We start from the raw sequence: 16,526 nt of genomic DNA, 5'->3' as shown, positions 1-16,526 counted from the left end.
AATATTCTAATAACCGATGTTAAGTACGGATGCGTGTGGGTTCGAACGTGTGGTTCTGTGCATACGCTAGTATACATTTCCCACCGGCGCATAGTAATTACAAGTAAACAACCATCATCATATAGAAATATATATATACATTGTATTTAGGTAGTTAGTTCTATTATATTGTTAGCTGATATTTACAAAAATATTGTATAGTAGACTCTGATCGGTATAATTACATTGAATGGGCCAAAGTTGTAACAAATTTATTTTATTATTCAACCTGTCCAATCATGTCAAAATACGAGGAGCTAATGATGATTCAGAAACACTTTCTGAACTTTGATCGCTATCCATTTTAGATGGTGTTCTGGATAATTCACGTCTAGGTTTTACATTTCGCGTTTCTTTTGTTGTTAACAAAAAGAATTCTGTAATCAGCCGTAAAGACAACGAACATCAAAAGTAAAAATTATTTAACTTAATTATTTAAACATAAATCACAAAGGCATTCAGGGTTTCAGGACTGTGCCTTAATCAAGTTTTAATATTAATTACGGCATTGTAATTAATCTTTGTAACATCTGTATCATGAATGTAATCATATTGTCAACTTTTATTCCCTACTTCCTCTAGCTGTCGATTACAGAAAAATAATAAACTAAATGCTAATAATTTATATTAAGTTTTTATGCCAATAAAGCTACGAATTGTTTATAATAATTCACATTCATTCATTTGACTAGAGTGGTCAAAAAGGTGTCGGCGAACGGTATCACCATCTAGCGGTCGAAGGTTTTCCAACCTACATAGCGAGGAATCATAAATTTTGCAATTATTTACATATAAACGTAGTTTAACATATTGTTAAACATAATATATCATCAATTTGGACCTGTAGCCTTGTATTTATAATAAAAAAATGGTTAAAAATTCATTTTAATTTAATGTCGGTAATAAACGGTTGCGTATGCCGTCGGCTGCAGCTAGATGGCGCGACTGACACGTTAAAAAAATTATTCTTTTTTTGATAATTACGTAATAAGTATGACTCTTTACTTTATAATAATATAATATATCACTTAATACATCTAATTTATCACTTATGTGCATAGTTATTAAATGCAGGAATAATTATCGATGTATTAGTTAGTGGCGCCATCTGCTAGCAAAAGAGGGAACTATATTCAGGACTAACTTGGGCGTTCCACCACTGACGGCGCCACTAACCGTTTATTACCGACATTAAATTAAAATGAATTTTTAACCATTCTTGTATTATAAATACAAGGCTACAGGTCCAAATTGATGATATATTATGTTTAACAATACGTTCAACTACGTGTATATGTAAATAATTGCAAAATTTATAATTTCTTGCTATGTAGGTTGGAAAACCTTCGACCGCTAGATGGTGATACCGTTCGCCGACACCTTTTTGACCACTCTAGTCAAATGAATGAATGTGAATTATTATAAACAATTCGTAGCTTTATTGGCATAAAAACTTAATATAAATTATTAGCATTTAGTTTATTATTTTTCTGTAATCGACAGCTAGAGGAAGTAGGGAATAAAAGTTGACAATATGATTACATTCATGATACAGGTGTTACAAAGATTAATTACAAAATAATAAAAAAATATAACATAAAAACTAAAAAACATCCATAGCGCATGCTGATGTTAATCTTTCCAATGTTTAATGATTGATTAAAATCGTACGGAGTATAATTAATGATTTAGAATAAGTACTTTGATTCCATACAAGGAAAATATGGAGAACTTATAAGATAATTACTGGTTCGCCGAACTTCGATTTCATATTTTGTATTTATCCTTTGGTCGGGGAATCACAAATAATTACATCGTGATTTGTGTTATGCAATGAACATCAGTTGACGTTTTCCTGATTCCCAACGAGTTGCATGAACTCGAACCGAATGAACTCGTAATTACGAACAGTGGTATTTCCCCCTTTGCTGTACTGTAATCAACGTCATTTTCATTATCAGTTTAAATGGAGTATTATCAGTATGTTTCGTTCGAGTATTAATTACATTCTCTGTTTAGAGGCGATTGATCCTCTACTCTTACATTCCGCGAGAAATGATATATTATTATTTATTAAAAATATATTGGTATAGTTTCATTGTATCACGTTAATTTTATTTCGATAATAAATTCAGTTGAAATCACCCTAATTATAAAGTTTGGATACTTTGTAACACTCCTCTGTTACTGAGTCGTTTTTGAAACACACAAATTTCGAATAATCTCCTTAGTCAGTTATTTGAAAATCTACTGGATCAATGATCACTGGTGATCATCGTCCTTATTCCTTGAAATAGGACGATCCTACACGTAATAAATAAAACAAAAAGAAAAAAAACACACAATAGAAGCATGTTAAACAGGAGTAAACTAACACTATTATCATATTTCTTAATGGGATTTCCTCAAGTACCGTGTTTATAAATAGATAACGACAAAAGTTTCCTCTCGGAATTCCGTAATTAATTCCTAATCAAGTACGTGACACGCGCTATCTCCGTTTATCTACATACGCGACACCGATCACGGTCAGTTTTTTTATCATTCAGATTTTCCTTACGTTCGATCGCGATCGTTCGTCCCGCATTGTTCCCAATGATCCATCGGTCCGAGCGCTCGGGATTCGCTGCTAGCGTCGAGATCTCCAGTTGTTTGCGCAATTAAATCCGATTTATACAACGTTCAAACGCGACGAGATCGATCGAGCATTAGTTTCCGAAACGATGAGTGAACTGTTACGGTACACGCTGAAGGAGGTAGCGCAACGCGATGGGAACGATGGATCAAGGACCTGGATCGTGATCCACGACAACGTCTACGATGTCACCGATTACAAAGCCAAGGTATGCTTAAAAAGAAAAAAGTGAGAATCGAGTGTTCTGATTATCGGACGCAAGGTGACGGATCTCTTTGGAAATCTGTGTTAGGATTATTGATATATTAGGTGGACTGGAAAGTAATGTCGTTTTTGCCGCCTTAAATACTTGTTTATCATTTATCAGCTCGTTGATTTTTCTGGCTCATTGAATTTTCGAAAATTTGCACACTAGGTGACAAAAGGCTGCTGACAATGAGGGCGATTATATAACGAATTAATGATAGAAAATTGGAAAGTTTGAATCTAATGTAAAAGAAACGACGTTACTTTTCGGTCTATCTAACACTTTTTGAAAGCGATCCATGATCCGTAAATTTGTTCCAAACGTGACATGGAAGGCGTCGAGTGATTCCATATCTACAATATCGATTAAGGAACATCATTAATCGGAAGCATAGAGTAGTCCAGGTACTGGATTCTGTTCTCAACTGAATTTTATATTTAAATGGTATTCGACGTTGGTTGCAGCATCCTGGTGGTCCAGAATTGATCGACGAATACGCAGGACAAGATGCAACAGCTGGATTCGACGATTTTGGCCACTCCTCGGACGCCAAACGCACGTTGAAGGACTTCCTCATCGGCCAGCTAGTGGACGTAAGAATTTTAAACTCTACGAGAAGTTTTCGGTCGAGTTATAAATTACGTTTCTCCTTGTAGGAAGACAAAACGGTGAACAGAAAAAAGAAAGGCTCCAGCAACGCTCAAACGAGGATGGCAAAAGTGGGAAAGAGAAGGTATATCGTTGAAATCTTTTTTATATACAACGTTAGAAGTTAGAGGAAGGCGATAATTGAAAATTGATCGCTATAAAGAAAGAAGTACCTTTTACGAAAAGTTGAGAGTAAAAATGTTTTCAGGACGTTTAGGTCAGTATTGTGCGGAGGCTGCGCGTAACGAAGCATGTACCAGCCGCGGATCGAGTCGTATTAATTTATTTATTTTTATTTCCATTTTCTTTATTTACCACTAATATACATGTTGAGCTAGTTGTAAACATCCTATGTAGAATAAGAATTTATGTATACGTACAAGTTGTTTCTGTTTTTAAAAAAGATCGACTCTTAAGCTCCTATCGATTAAATGGAATTTCGTGAAACTGACAGAGTCCGCGTAACGTTGGCAGCGGTGCTAAGTGTATACGAATAGAAAGATGAATATATATCGATGGATCGATGGACGAATGGTGATTTATCTCTAGAACAGTGCACAAAAGTATCACCTTGCGTCGACGAGATCGACGACGGGACTAATCACGTATACCGAGAGAAAGAATAGACAGAAAACGATAAGCGCGAGAGGAATACAATACTTTCTTATCGCTGAAAGATAATTGCCTTTATTATTAGCGAGGCATGCATTGATCGTTTGGAAATCTCAAACAGCTACGCTTAATATTCTCGAGGGCTTAGGGTGATCTGCTGTCAAGCTATGATTAGCATCGGTCGTGTTGTAGAAATGCGTAGTATTACAAAAAAATACGAAAGTACGAAACTTGGGTAGTCGCGTGTCATGCTCTTTAGATCGATATCGAACGTCGTAGTCATGGTACCGAGTCGGCCAACGTTTTCCTTCTATCGATAAATAAGAAACCGTTCGTTACGATGCCGGTGCAAGTCTTCCTCTTTGTTCCAAGATCTCAAATTTCGACGTCTTTGAACAAATTTTAATTTCTTTGAATAAATCGAAGTAAGAATAAAATTTCGAATAATTTCTTTCTTTCTGAGATCTACTTTTTAATAGAATTCACGAATAGAGAGTATTTAAACAAAAAAATCTTACACCAGTTTTGTAATGAACGATTCAACGTAGAGAGTTCAGATCCATCCGCCCATGATTTGACCGGTAGCCTTTGACTTTCCACGCAGTTTCGTAGTAGCAACCGGTACGTTATCTTCTGGAGGTGGAGGTTTGGCTGCTTGGTCACCGGAGTTCTTCTTGTCCTCTTTACCTTCCTTCTTCTCCTCCCCACCTTCCTTCTTGTCGCCGCCCTCCTTCTTGTCGCCGCCCTCCTTCTTCTTCTTCTCCTCCTCCTCCTTCTTTTTCTTCTCCTCTTCCTTCTTCTTCTTCTCCGCCTCCTCCTTTTTCTTCTTTTCCTCCTCCTCTTTCTTCTTCTTAGCCTCGTCATCGTCCTTCTTCTTGTCCCCGTCCTCTTTCTTCCCTTCATCCTCCTTCTTCGGTGGCTGGCTAGGTCCAGGCTTCGGTTTGGCAGCGCCAGCCTTACCCTGCGGTGACCTCGTCGCGTCGTCCTCTCTAGGGTCCTCGGGTATCGGCGAGGGCGACCTCACTTCGATGGACACCGACTTCTCGCCTCCTTTGTCCAAGCTGCCACCGCTCATCGACTTCAGCAGGCTCTTCTTCAGCATTGGCACAGGACGATCCGGTTCCTGAATGCTCACTTTCGTGGCACGCTCGCCGCCCTCTTCTTCCTTGCCCTCTGCAAGGTCAAAGAAATTTGATTCGATAATTGAAGCACTTAATTTTTTTTTTTTTTTTTTTTTTTTTTAATAATAAATTATTCACTTGTCTACAAGCAAGTTGACCAGTCAATATCAAGGACAATTATTAATGTTGATATCGATTTCTAGAAAATAGTAGAAAATTAAGTTTATTATCATTTAGAATGGTTGCGTAATCACCTTCGCCATCTTGCTCAGCCCCTGGTTTCATTCGACTCATCATGAACTTCGCGTAGGCGATCCTGGTGGTCGGCGAGACTTCCGTCAGGTTTGGATTGTAGTCGACCAGACGATTAGGATCCAACGACGCTAGGTCTGAATTGGCCTGATGAGGTAGCCGACGAATGCTGCGTCGTTTCATCGACGCCTCGCTCGTGCTACCAATTGGATCCCTCACGATGGTGTTCTTCCTGACAACGGCGTTCCAATCCTTCTTGCTTCCGCTGCTCTTACGACCTATCGCCTTGGCGATCTGGCTGAACACGTCTTTAGGTTCTTTCTCGCTTTGGATCACGGCGTTCACTATGCCCTCCACTATACCGATCTGGAAGTCCTTCTGGAGGCGACGTTCCATCACTCGACCCTTCTTACCAGACACTGACGAAAGAAATGATTTCCCGATTAAATAGATTCTAACGTCTTGGATATATCTATTCTTTAAATTAAATAAATATATGAAAATATATCTATTCTTTGTTAATGAAAATCATGGAAAACCTACGCGCCGCCTCCTGTTTGTCGAACTGCGGTGTTCTCATTCCGTTCTGCCGTAGGATATCGATCAACTCGTATCGCAATGTAGAGATGTCCTGCCTTATCTCGATCACATCGTCCTCGGTGATGCCAAAATCATCGCGTTTCCTTTGCTCGGCGGTCACGTAACGTCGTATCAGAAGTCGCATAACCGTGTCGTGCCTCGCCAGCGCCTTTTCCCTCGATTTTTTCTAGAAATTGTTCACAAAGTCATTTATCGTAATACTAAACCTTGAATCGAAGTTTTTAGGTTTTCGTTCTGGTCGATCTGTGTTTGGAGTTGCTCGCTACCAGGCACGAAGCGTTGCCCCTGGCAGCAGGCAACCGCTCTACAGGCCAGCTGGCGGTGCAATCTACTAACAGGGGCAGCTCTCGATAGTAAAATAAAACTCTTTATTTATTTTCCTCTGCTTCACAGGAATCAATAATGGAACACGTACGATCAGAGATCTCGTCTGACGGCCAGTTTTTCCGCAAGAGAAGATTTTGGTGAACGTTTTGCCGGTCGGGACCATATTGAAGGGAGGTGGCACCGTGTCACCGTCTTCGAAGTAGCTCATCCACAGGTGGCTTCTGGCAAACTTCCATTCCGTATCGGCTCTTTCCTGAAAGTTTCACCGGTAAAACGTGTTGAATGTTTTAAAGGATGGCATAAACCGCTGAAAATAAATATCCGATTGTTATACCGAGATGATTTGATAGGAATTGGACATCATAGCGATCAGCATGTTGAGGAGAACGATGACATTGATCACGGAGTAGGAGCCGAACATGAGCAGCGCCCAGAACCTCGTGAAGCTTTTTATTCCCGTCAGGTCGAAGGACATCAGGTCCACCATACCGAAACTGGCCCAGAAAAGCGATTGCGACGTCTCGAATAAGCTGAAAGTGTTTGCAAAGAAAATTTAGAATGTTCTGCTGGTATTTTTCGTTAGGGAAACATATTTTTTTAAAGGAGAGAAGTGAGAAGCGGTGTTCGTCTAATTTTTGAGAGTTCGAGACAAAGCTATCAACTACCCCCTATTTTTATTAAATCTGACAATGTATTTATTCTATATTTCATATTGGATAAGTTTACAGACAGTGCACCACTTTTCGCTCCTCCTTCTATACTCTTCTAAATTTCCGATACGTACTTAGCGAAACGTCTCCAAATGGAGCACGCTTTTTCCTGATTGTCGAAGTCGGGCAGATCGGGGAAGCCCTTTATGCTGTAGCACTTCATCTTCTCCAGGTCCGCGTAGTACCACATCAGCTGATTCATTCCTGAGTTTCGCGTAAACGGACTTGAATCTCTATACTACCGATGAATAATCAACGGGCTACGTTTAATAAAGAAGGAAACGCGTTTTTCGCGAAGGGTAGCGTGCCTTCCAGGGTGTAGAGACGCCGCTACGGACCCGTGGGAACGTGGACGATGAATAAGTGAACGTCGACTGGATATACTCACCGCAACCGAAGGCGAACAGGACCAGCGTGTAGATGAAGAAGAACTTGATAATGTCTATTATCATCCTCCCCAGGGAAATTTGGAGTGGACCGAGGTGGGGATTCACGCTGAATATGTGAACGAGCTTCAAAAAACTGGAAACAACGTCTTCGATTCGATACAGTGATTCGTGATCGCCTATTTAATTAGTGGATATTTTTATTTTACGCCGAGAGAAAGTTACCTGAAAATCATTCCCGCGGCGAAGGCTCCTTCGGAAAGCAGCATGGGATCGAAGGCGTGCCATTGATCTCTGGGATACCAAGGATCCACGCCACTCCAGTACTCCCTCTGTCGAGGATACAGTTTCAAAGTGATCGTTTCGAAATCTCTGGATTGATTCGTTTCTATAATTATTAGTTCAAGTTTCCTATGCTACGAATTGATTTCGCATTTGATTTTTCAAATCGTCGATTGAAAATCCATACGATAGACAGAGTGGAATCCATGACAGGAATTTATGTAAAGGACGAAGCGAAGCAAATATTTTACATATAAAATTAGGAATTACGAAGCACACCTGAACTATAATCCACGCTGTCAGCCTCAACACTACCCAGATTACGTAAAACACGTTCTGAATGAAGTCCACCACGTTCCAGAGATCGGATACGTATTCCAAGATCCCGTCCGACCATAACGATCTCATCTCGCCCGTGACTAAACCTTGCAAAATTAACACGTGTCACATTCATCGACCGGGTGAATTAATTCTCTCTTGCGACATATAAAAATGAAGCATTCGTGTGATTTATAAAAAAAAAACAACAGTTCCAGTCATTTCAAGCTAATTGGAGCTAATTGGAGAAGCAGCATTCAAGAAAATTATATTCGTTATAATATTTTCAACATTGATATATCGATCACGATATATTTTACAAAATAATTTGTTCGAATAGAAAGTATCGTACATCTGCGTGTTAGATCGACGTATTTCGCGAGAGGAAAATGATCGATTGAAAATATTTTTACAGGTTCATTCGGATCTATTTACTGATAACATAGATGATGACACCGGATTCGACGAAGCCAGGAATGCAGCCACGTTCTCGTCTCTTCCACTCAGCTAATATGTCCAGCAGCCAGGCGTTCCCGAATAACTCGATTGCCAGGTACTCGATGCGTTGCGACGCCATCCCCAGCAGCACTAACGCAAATTTATAATTCGTTCGAATCTCTATTAGAATGCAATTACCAGGAACTGATTCCTTTTTGCGTGCGTCACGCGAAGAAACCTTTGCTAAAACTTAACAGAGAAACTCTTTTCTTCCAAAGAATTCGTTTTTATCATTTTTTTTTTTTTTTTTTTTTTTTTTTTGTTGCGGGATTTATTATTCCGTAAAACGATGGTGCTTACTCAGGAAGAAAGCGTAGGAGGATGAGTGACATATGAACTTGACGAACGGTTTCTTCATGAACAGACCCATAGGCGAGGTAGGCGAGAGCATGTAGATCGAGCTGTATACGGGAAACATGGCGCCGAGTTTCCCGACTTCTATGAACTGTCCGATCATACTTTTCCTTCTGAAGCCTGGCAACCCGTCGTACCAGATCGCAGCCAGCAGTTGTTGCACGTTCGGGTGGGCTACGAACTTTCAATTTTATAATTCGTTGTGAGTCGAACCGACAACTTTTGCAAGAGAGTGCAAACCCTTCTAAAACGATCGTCCATTCTCTTTAAAAAAAAAAAAAAACAAAGAAGAGGAAATACGAAGCTAGGAGTTACTTCACCTGTTTCTGCTTGTACTTGATGGCCAGCTTGAGCCTGTCCAACGTCTGTCTCTCACCCGGTTCCCAGTTCTCACCGTGCGGATTGTAATTCAGCATCACTTCCAGTTCCAGGGACGTGCGCGCGTGATCCAGCAGAGAAGTGGCGAAATTTTGCGTCTGCTCTCGCATCTCCTGCTCGCGAACAACGTACAACGATGTAATAACACGTAAAAATGATCTTTATCAAAAGGGGTCGTGCTTCGATCCTCCTCGTTACATACGTTGTACTCGAATCGAAATTCCTGCTCCATTTTGCTGAGTCGTCGTAGCTCCCAGGACAGCTCGAAGGCCGTAAGAAGAGGATCCCTCGAGGACAGGGCGATCAAAGATGGCGAAGTGAGGGCGCGATACGCGTTTATTCGAGCTTGCGAGTGCCTCAGGGAGTCTTGCTCGCTGGACGTCACGCACTCGTCGCAACCGCACCTACGAGCAGAATTATATATTGGCACAAGACAAATGAACACGTGTCAATTGATACGATTCTATTATTATTGACAGAGCCAATGCGAGCACGTGCTGGTTTTGCAATAACATAATTAGCATTCTTAATCGAATAAACGAGCGGTGAGCGAGGAACGAGTATTGACATGAAGCCCAATAACTTGGGACAACCGGTCGACTTCGATTTAAGGTTTTCGAGTTAACGCCGTTTTAGATAACCGTTCCTGCACACGTGACAACGTTTATAGCGTGTTACAGACGATGCGTCACATGTGTATCTTGGCGAAACCTCGACGAATTTTGTTCGATTTTTTTTTAGGAAAGATTCTAGGTATCTAGAATTAGGTATATAATAGGTATTCTAGGTATCTAGAATCTTTAAGTAATTTATTTTCGTTAGTTCTAGGCCTCTCGAGGGTTGAGGCCTTACTCATTTGACTCTCCGTGTATCATATTGTATCGAAAGAAATTATTTGTGCGTTATTTTTAAAAAAATTCGCAAAGAAATGGCTTATTTTAAACATCCTCCAACATCCACTCTTAAGATGGCTGCCTAGGACGTCCGGCCCCGGGTTGATCTTTCTTTCTGTTTGTACCTGGCGTCATGGGGAGTAGGGAGCGTCGCGCCACGGTCGAGGAGTATCTTCAAGATCTCGTAGTTGTTTTTGTGTGCGGCCAAAATCAGCGGTGTTATGTCTGGGGTGAAGTTCGACGATGACCTGTCGACGGCTTCCCAACTCTGAAAAGAAATCGTCAACCATCGACATACAACTTTCTATTCTCATCCTGAAGAGCGAAGGCTTCGATTCTTGACAACAAAAATTCCTGACGATAATTAAACTCTTGAAAAACAAAAAAATTACTGGAGTCTTTAATTGTACAGGGTTTAAAAAATAAAATTTGTTAATTTTAGAAAATATTCTTGAATGCTTAGTGTAAAGTGTGGTTGGATTAGGCTACGATGAACATGTTGAACTCACGTAAGGTTGCCCGGGCGTGTGTGTCCTCTCCTCCCATTCCAAAAGGATCTCCACAGCTTCCACGTACTCCTCCTTTATGGCGTGTAAGAGTGCATCCTAAGGGAAAAAGGAGGAATTATGTGGGGAATCCGCTGTGCTTTTAAATGCCTAGCCTTGACGTTGGATAATTTATTAGGAATCTACCTCTATGTGTCTCTGTATACTTTACTACTTCTTGTGTACTTTAATTTTATGAGAAAAACCCAGACTTTTACCTTCACTTGGATCCCGAGCTCGAGGAGCAAATTGATCAACTCGACGTTTTCGTTCTCGATGGCGGCGATCAGGGCTGATCGATCCAGGGGATCCACGCAGTTGATGTTCAGCAGCTCTGGGTGGTCCTTGTTCTCCTCCAGTAACCTGTTTCAGAATGTCATGAAATATTTCAAAACACAGACGGACGGTCGCGTTTGAAATACGAAAGTTGAACTCGGAATGTTGTCTCTATAGAATAGAATAGTCGAAACAGAAAAGATAGTCGAAATACAAGTAGGATACGTACAATAGAATAGTACAAAATTTACAAATCTACAAAAAAATTTACTTTGTAATGATGCTATGCTCCGCAGTGTGCTTCCGGCAGCTACTTAATAAACTCCGATCGAAAATAAAAGATTCGATTAAGATAAGAAAAATTTAGAGAAAATTCTCGATAGCGGCGAATCGTTCCTAGCCTATCATTTATCGCGATCTCGCGGACGATTTATCTTCCGCGGCAGCACGAAGGATTACCTTTTGACAGTGGCACAATCACCTCGTTCCGCGCTTAGCAGGAAGTGCTTCTCAACTGGGCCAAGAGCGTAGTCCTGTGGTGGGGTTAAGGATTGCACCGACGGCGCCCTCGCCTCGTTCGCCAGAAGATTTTGCTGCGACTCGGACGGATTCATTTTCCCACTGTGTTTATCGACGGGCCCAGATATTCGGGTGAACTTGGTTCATCGATCCCCAGGAACGCCTACGTACGGCAAACAGAGACACGAAAATCTTGAGCCACGCGTGGGACGACGCTAATCCTCTACTGTTAGGCCCCACGAGTCCTTTCTCGTGCGTTTCGAGCTCCAAAGGACGTGGAAAGGTTTGATTGGCAATTGTTGCGCGGTTAATTAGCTGCAGGGATTCTCTCGTGAGTCGCCAGTGTGGGAATTGTGTAAATAAGCTCCATCGTTGGAAGGAAAAAATGTTAGGTCGAGAAACTATCGGGTTTCTTTTAAATTTTTCTTCCTGGACAAAGTTGAAAGTTTAAAGGTGAAAGTTCCGAATGTTTAAGCAATGGAGTATGTATTGGAAAAAGAATATGAAATGCAAACGGAGACGAATGATGACTTAGAGTCGAGTAGCTTAAAACAGATTTTCATTTTAGAGTAGTGTATAATATTATATATGTACAGGGTGTCCCAAAACTCGGGGAGGAGCCGGAAATAGGGGGTAGCTGAGACGATTCTGAACGACAATTTCCTTTGCAAAAATGTCGGATGGGGCTTCGTTAAGGAGATATTAAGAGAAAACCCCGACCAATCAGAGCGCGCGTAGACCGTTGGAGCGGCCGCGGTAGCGAAGGCTACGCGCTGAGCGGTCGCGTCCAATGTCCTTCGATGCACGTCGAGTCACTTGTTCGCGGACGAGAGCGGCTACCTAGCGCGTAGCCACCGCTACCGCGGCCGCTCCAACGGTCTACGCGCGCTCTGATTGGTCGGGGTTTTCGCTTAATATCTCCATAACGAAGCCCCATCCGACCTTTTTGCAAAGGAAATTGTTGTTCAGAATCGTCTCAGCTACCCCCCATTTCCGGCTCCTCCCCGAGTTTTGGGACACCCTGTATATATAAATCCATAGAAGGATCAGTGTTGAGTTAAGAGGAAGAGTTAAGACTCCGATAAATGATCGAAAAGTTCGAGAAGAAATCCCTGTTTGCAAATATAATAGAAATTAGTTACTCGAAAAGCTAGGAAAGGAAAGTTCGAGATCAGACTCGAGAGTGGAGGATTTGTCTACAATGATCCGACGATAATCTCCTAAACGGGAGCCACGTCATGCTGATCGATCGTCCTATATTACCCGAACGAAATCCATAATTCGATATCGAAAAGGGATTTAATCCGAGCGCCGCGATTAACATACTTCCCGACTGTTGCGGCGATACGTTTTAAACGAATACTTGAAGTCGGATTTGCATGAAATAAACGAATGCGCCTTCGAGTAGTTGCCAAACGTAATCAGAAAAAAAAAAAAGGAATAACATTAATTCGATTAGACATACTTATCAATTGCTGTCTAAAATTTCAACAGTTTCCAGTTAGTACCTCGCTGAAGAATAGTTTGCACGTCAACGTAGTATATAGTATCAGTTACGTCGTTACGAACCAATTCGAGACGAGACGTCGAGTGATGCAGGTCGACCGAAAGACCGACCCTTCAGAAACCGAACAGATTTCAAGAACTCTCCGGCACAATCACTGCCGCTCTCCCAATTTCAAGGAATTATTCTTGCCACTCAAACAAAAACAATGAAAACTGTTACGCGCTTTATTGCTTCAGAAAAAAAATAGTGACAGAATTTTAACAAAATTCTACTCCCAGTAAAAACTGTTACGCACGGTTCCCTTTGCTTTTTAATAAAAAAAGAAAAAAAAAGAAGAAAAAAAAAAGGAGACAGAACTTTATAAAAATTCTATTCCAACGAACTCAACGAACCTTCTCCCTCAACCCTCGTCGACTATGACACGTATTGGCCTCGAAACCCAGTTTCCAACCGCACCAACACAAAACCATACCTGGTCCAAGGTGTCGATCAACGGGAACCCATGGCACTGTCCGTACAGGCGACACGGGAACGAACCAGGGACCTCGTTACTCCTGGCACTCCGTTCGTCAGGGAACGGCGAAACTTTGTGTAACGCTGGATAAGAATAAAGAGAAAAGCCGTGCGTTCACCAGCTCTACATAGTTTAGGGAAGCCTTAGGACGTCGGTCAGCTGGGGCATGGGATTAAGTACAAACACGTGGGTCTCATCGGTACTAAGAGAACCGCTTCGTGAACCGACCGTCTGCCTGGCTGCCGTCCTGGCCATCACATTGCGCATCCACGTGCAAGATATCCGCGTCCCTAAGAAATATCAGGTCAATTCACCCGACCCATACGCGGGTACTTGGTATCTTTGCTCTCTTATTTATTTCTTCTTTTCAGGGTTACTTTCTAAGACCTCTTCGACGACGTTTACATCTATCAGGAATTCGTAGCGATTCGGATGTATCGGTACGATAATCGGAAAGTAATTTGGATGCATGCTTTACGTGGATAAGTATTTACGTCAGCATAAGTAACTTTCGAGAAATGTAAATTTCTATCGTAAAACGTTAAGGCCTTGTATCGGGTAGACCGGAAAGTAATGTCGTTTTTGCAATTTTAAATCCGTGTTTATCACTCAACAGCACGTTGATGTTTATCGATCATCGAAAATTTGCACACTAGGTGGCTGTTGATAACGAGGACGATTACATAATTGCTTAAAAATAGAAATTTATCGAAAATTCGTTTGAATTTAATGTAAACGAAACGACGTTACTTTCCAGTCTACCTAATAGATCGAGTCATTGTAAAGATGAATTTCGAGCGTTGTCTACAAAACAATGTTACAATTTTTTCTCGTTGTTTGTTGAACGCGACCACCGAGTCCCTTGAGCACTGGCGAGAATCAACCGTAACTCACGGGATTTAATGGACGACCGAGGGCGGACTGAGGTGGAACACCCTCGTGGAGACCTCGTTCTTCTTCGTTTACCTGGCCAAACCACGGATAGGTGTTTTTCTGCGATTTTTCTTTCGCCAGTTGTACGTTGTATTTAATGCAGAAGGGTGTGATACTCGTGTCACGTCTCTGACGACCGTCCAACGAGGTTCTGGCCAGATGGGAAGGAATGACGACGTTAAGGAGGAAACGGGATAAAGACAGAATGAGGACGGAACGGGGTCGTTTCTTTTAATTTTCTGTGGGAAAAGCGAAGCTGGAAATTGTTTATATTAAGAGCGCGTGGTGGTTGGCTACTCTAGTATCATTAAAATCTAATAAAACTTTAAATTGGACTATTTTTTCTCTGCTTACAGTTTCGTAGATGTTGAAATATGCCAGTACTTATTATTAATTATTTCAATTACGAAACAAAGAAACACGGAGGATTTGAACCCACGATCCTCGGATCCACAGTCGACCGCTTTACCTACATGACCGATCCCGTACCTTACGTTACGTGTTCTCCTTTGACTCTTTATTCTTGAGTATGGATGGCGCGATACTACGATATCATACTTGTTATCATACTTGTGTTAACAATCGATAACACAAGCTCTACGTTAAATACATTAACACAAAATGACGGTAACTTTAACAATTTTCTTTTTTTTGTAAATTTAACAGACCTGTAGTGTCAAACTTACCGTAAAAAATGTGTTCAATCTAAAAACGCAAGCATTCGTTGAATAATAACACAAATATCTCGTTAAGAATCTAATAAAAATAGCAAGTAATTTTGACATAATTGTTATGTTAATTACCTGCAGTACTTTATCATTACAGAACTGGTGTAAAACATTAAAACTAAATGATATACGTAAAAACGTATTTTTAAGGTTACTTGTTGGCTGCTATTTTCTGTTTCAACAAGGACCCGGAAGTATCCTTTTCCCTACCGTTTTTAGACGCTCCACGTTAATGAATAATACTACGACCAGCCGAGTTCGTGGGTCGGTTACCTGAAACGAGCCGCAGCGCGGCTGTTAGCAGTTCGTTACGATATAAATTATAAAACATCTACTCTGGAAGTAACCTTCTTTTATACAAAAAGCTTCCTCCAGGAGTAGGTTCATAGTGTGTTGGATTTTTATAAAGACAGCAAAAATTTCTTTACAAATTTTTCAGTCGAAACTATGTATAATATACTCTTCGATCGTTACCGCTCGAACGTATTTATTTTAAACAATTGCCCTACACGATTCATTCTCAATTCAACGACCGACCGAGGTGATTCTCTCCGTTTGGTGGTCCGTTTCCTGAACCCTCAATTTTGCATTTATTCCAGTAGAATAAAAAAAAAAAAAAAAAAAAAAAAACAGGGTTGTCACAGTAAAATAAAACAGAGGCAAACACACGCGGAGTGATACGTAAGAATTAGAGTGCTCGCGGTCGCAAAAAGGTAAATTCTCGTTTGTCCCAGTTTCACCCTGGGACCGGAGCGTTTCTTTTATGGTCAAGGATAGAACGCGCAGAGACAACAACCCACGCTTTTTTTTCTTTTCCTTTAATTTATACGCGTGTATTAAATTTACATTCACTTTAAGAACGACGTTTAGGTTACAGACGGTGCTCAGTACCGTGATACTAACTCTTATCGTAAATTGAAGGGTGCGGAGAGGGGGACTGACGAGAAAATAAATACGTTTATCCTTTAACACGTTGATCGTCAGGTGGTCACCCAGAAATTGGTGACAGGACGTTTCGTTAAGAAACTAAAAAACCGAAGAGAGATATTCATCGCGAGGCATACTCGTCGATTTTATTGAGGGTTACAGAAGATTGACATTTGTTTGCAGCCCTGTTTCCTCTTGCATCCAGCGATCTCGAAATGGGAACGACGAAGAGGATCGTCGTCGACGATAGCGACGTATCTTTTTTGGATTTAATGAA

The 16,526-nt window shown here is 41.0% G+C and overlaps 2 protein-coding genes across 3 annotated transcripts; one reads left to right on the top strand and one right to left on the bottom strand.

Annotated features, from left to right (window-relative positions):
• Positions 1-2,573: 2,573 nt before the first annotated feature.
• Positions 2,574-3,951, top strand: LOC128888326 (cytochrome b5-like). Its single transcript, XM_054145063.1, has 4 exons — positions 2,574-2,882; positions 3,386-3,514; positions 3,578-3,654; positions 3,778-3,951. The coding sequence occupies exons 1-4, from the start codon at positions 2,763-2,765 to the stop codon at positions 3,812-3,814; spliced, it is 363 nt and encodes a 120-aa protein (XP_054001038.1). The 5' UTR covers positions 2,574-2,762; the 3' UTR covers positions 3,815-3,951.
• A 10-nt stretch (positions 3,952-3,961) lies between these two features.
• Positions 3,962-14,902, bottom strand: LOC128888325 (transient receptor potential protein). Of its 2 annotated transcripts, none has more exons than XM_054145062.1 (18): positions 13,540-14,902; positions 11,581-11,803; positions 11,064-11,208; positions 10,810-10,905; positions 10,426-10,568; positions 9,610-9,811; positions 9,350-9,520; positions 8,976-9,210; positions 8,613-8,765; positions 8,139-8,284; positions 7,803-7,909; positions 7,580-7,713; positions 7,266-7,395; positions 6,816-7,011; positions 6,570-6,734; positions 6,098-6,320; positions 5,557-5,973; positions 3,962-5,354 (listed from the first exon to the last, which is right to left on the bottom strand). In XM_054145062.1, exons 2-18 carry the CDS (start codon positions 11,733-11,735, stop codon positions 4,735-4,737), a joined length of 3,438 nt encoding a protein of 1,145 aa, XP_054001037.1. In that variant the 5' UTR covers positions 11,736-11,803; positions 13,540-14,902; the 3' UTR covers positions 3,962-4,734. The 2 variants fall into 2 exon arrangements, with proteins under 2 accessions (XP_054001037.1, XP_054001036.1); XM_054145061.1 differs by having other exon boundaries at positions 13,620-14,902.
• Between the last annotated feature and the right edge of the window lie 1,624 nt (positions 14,903-16,526).

The sequence above is a fragment of the Hylaeus anthracinus genome, unplaced genomic scaffold (assembly GCF_026225885.1).
Source record: "Hylaeus anthracinus isolate JK02 unplaced genomic scaffold, UHH_iyHylAnth1.0_haploid 11994, whole genome shotgun sequence".
Lineage (NCBI taxonomy): Eukaryota > Metazoa > Arthropoda > Insecta > Hymenoptera > Colletidae > Hylaeus > Hylaeus anthracinus.
The sequence above is the reverse complement of the archived record's forward strand: the minus strand, read 5'-3'. Positions and strand labels throughout refer to the sequence as shown.

What these genes read in the sequence shown, in the direction of transcription:
- LOC128888326 (XM_054145063.1), top strand. Translation starts at nt 2,763, where the DNA reads ATGAGTGAACTGTTACGGTACACGCTGAAGGAGGTAGCGCAACGCGAT. An exon ending in TCACCGATTACAAAGCCAAG is followed by an intron (nt 2,883 to 3,385) that starts GTATGCTTAAAA and finishes CGTTGGTTGCAG; the next exon opens with CATCCTGGTGGTCCAGAATT. An exon ending in TCATCGGCCAGCTAGTGGAC is followed by an intron (nt 3,515 to 3,577) that starts GTAAGAATTTTA and finishes TTCTCCTTGTAG; the next exon opens with GAAGACAAAACGGTGAACAG.
- LOC128888325 (XM_054145062.1), bottom strand. Translation starts at nt 11,735, where the DNA reads ATGAATCCGTCCGAGTCGCAGCAAAATCTTCTGGCGAACGAGGCGAGG. An exon ending in AGCTCGGGATCCAAGTGAAG is followed by an intron (nt 10,906 to 11,063) that starts GTAAAAGTCTGG and finishes TTTTTCCCTTAG; the next exon opens with GATGCACTCTTACACGCCAT. An exon ending in GTCAGACGAGATCTCTGATC is followed by an intron (nt 6,321 to 6,569) that starts GTACGTGTTCCA and finishes AACAATTTCTAG; the next exon opens with AAAAAATCGAGGGAAAAGGC.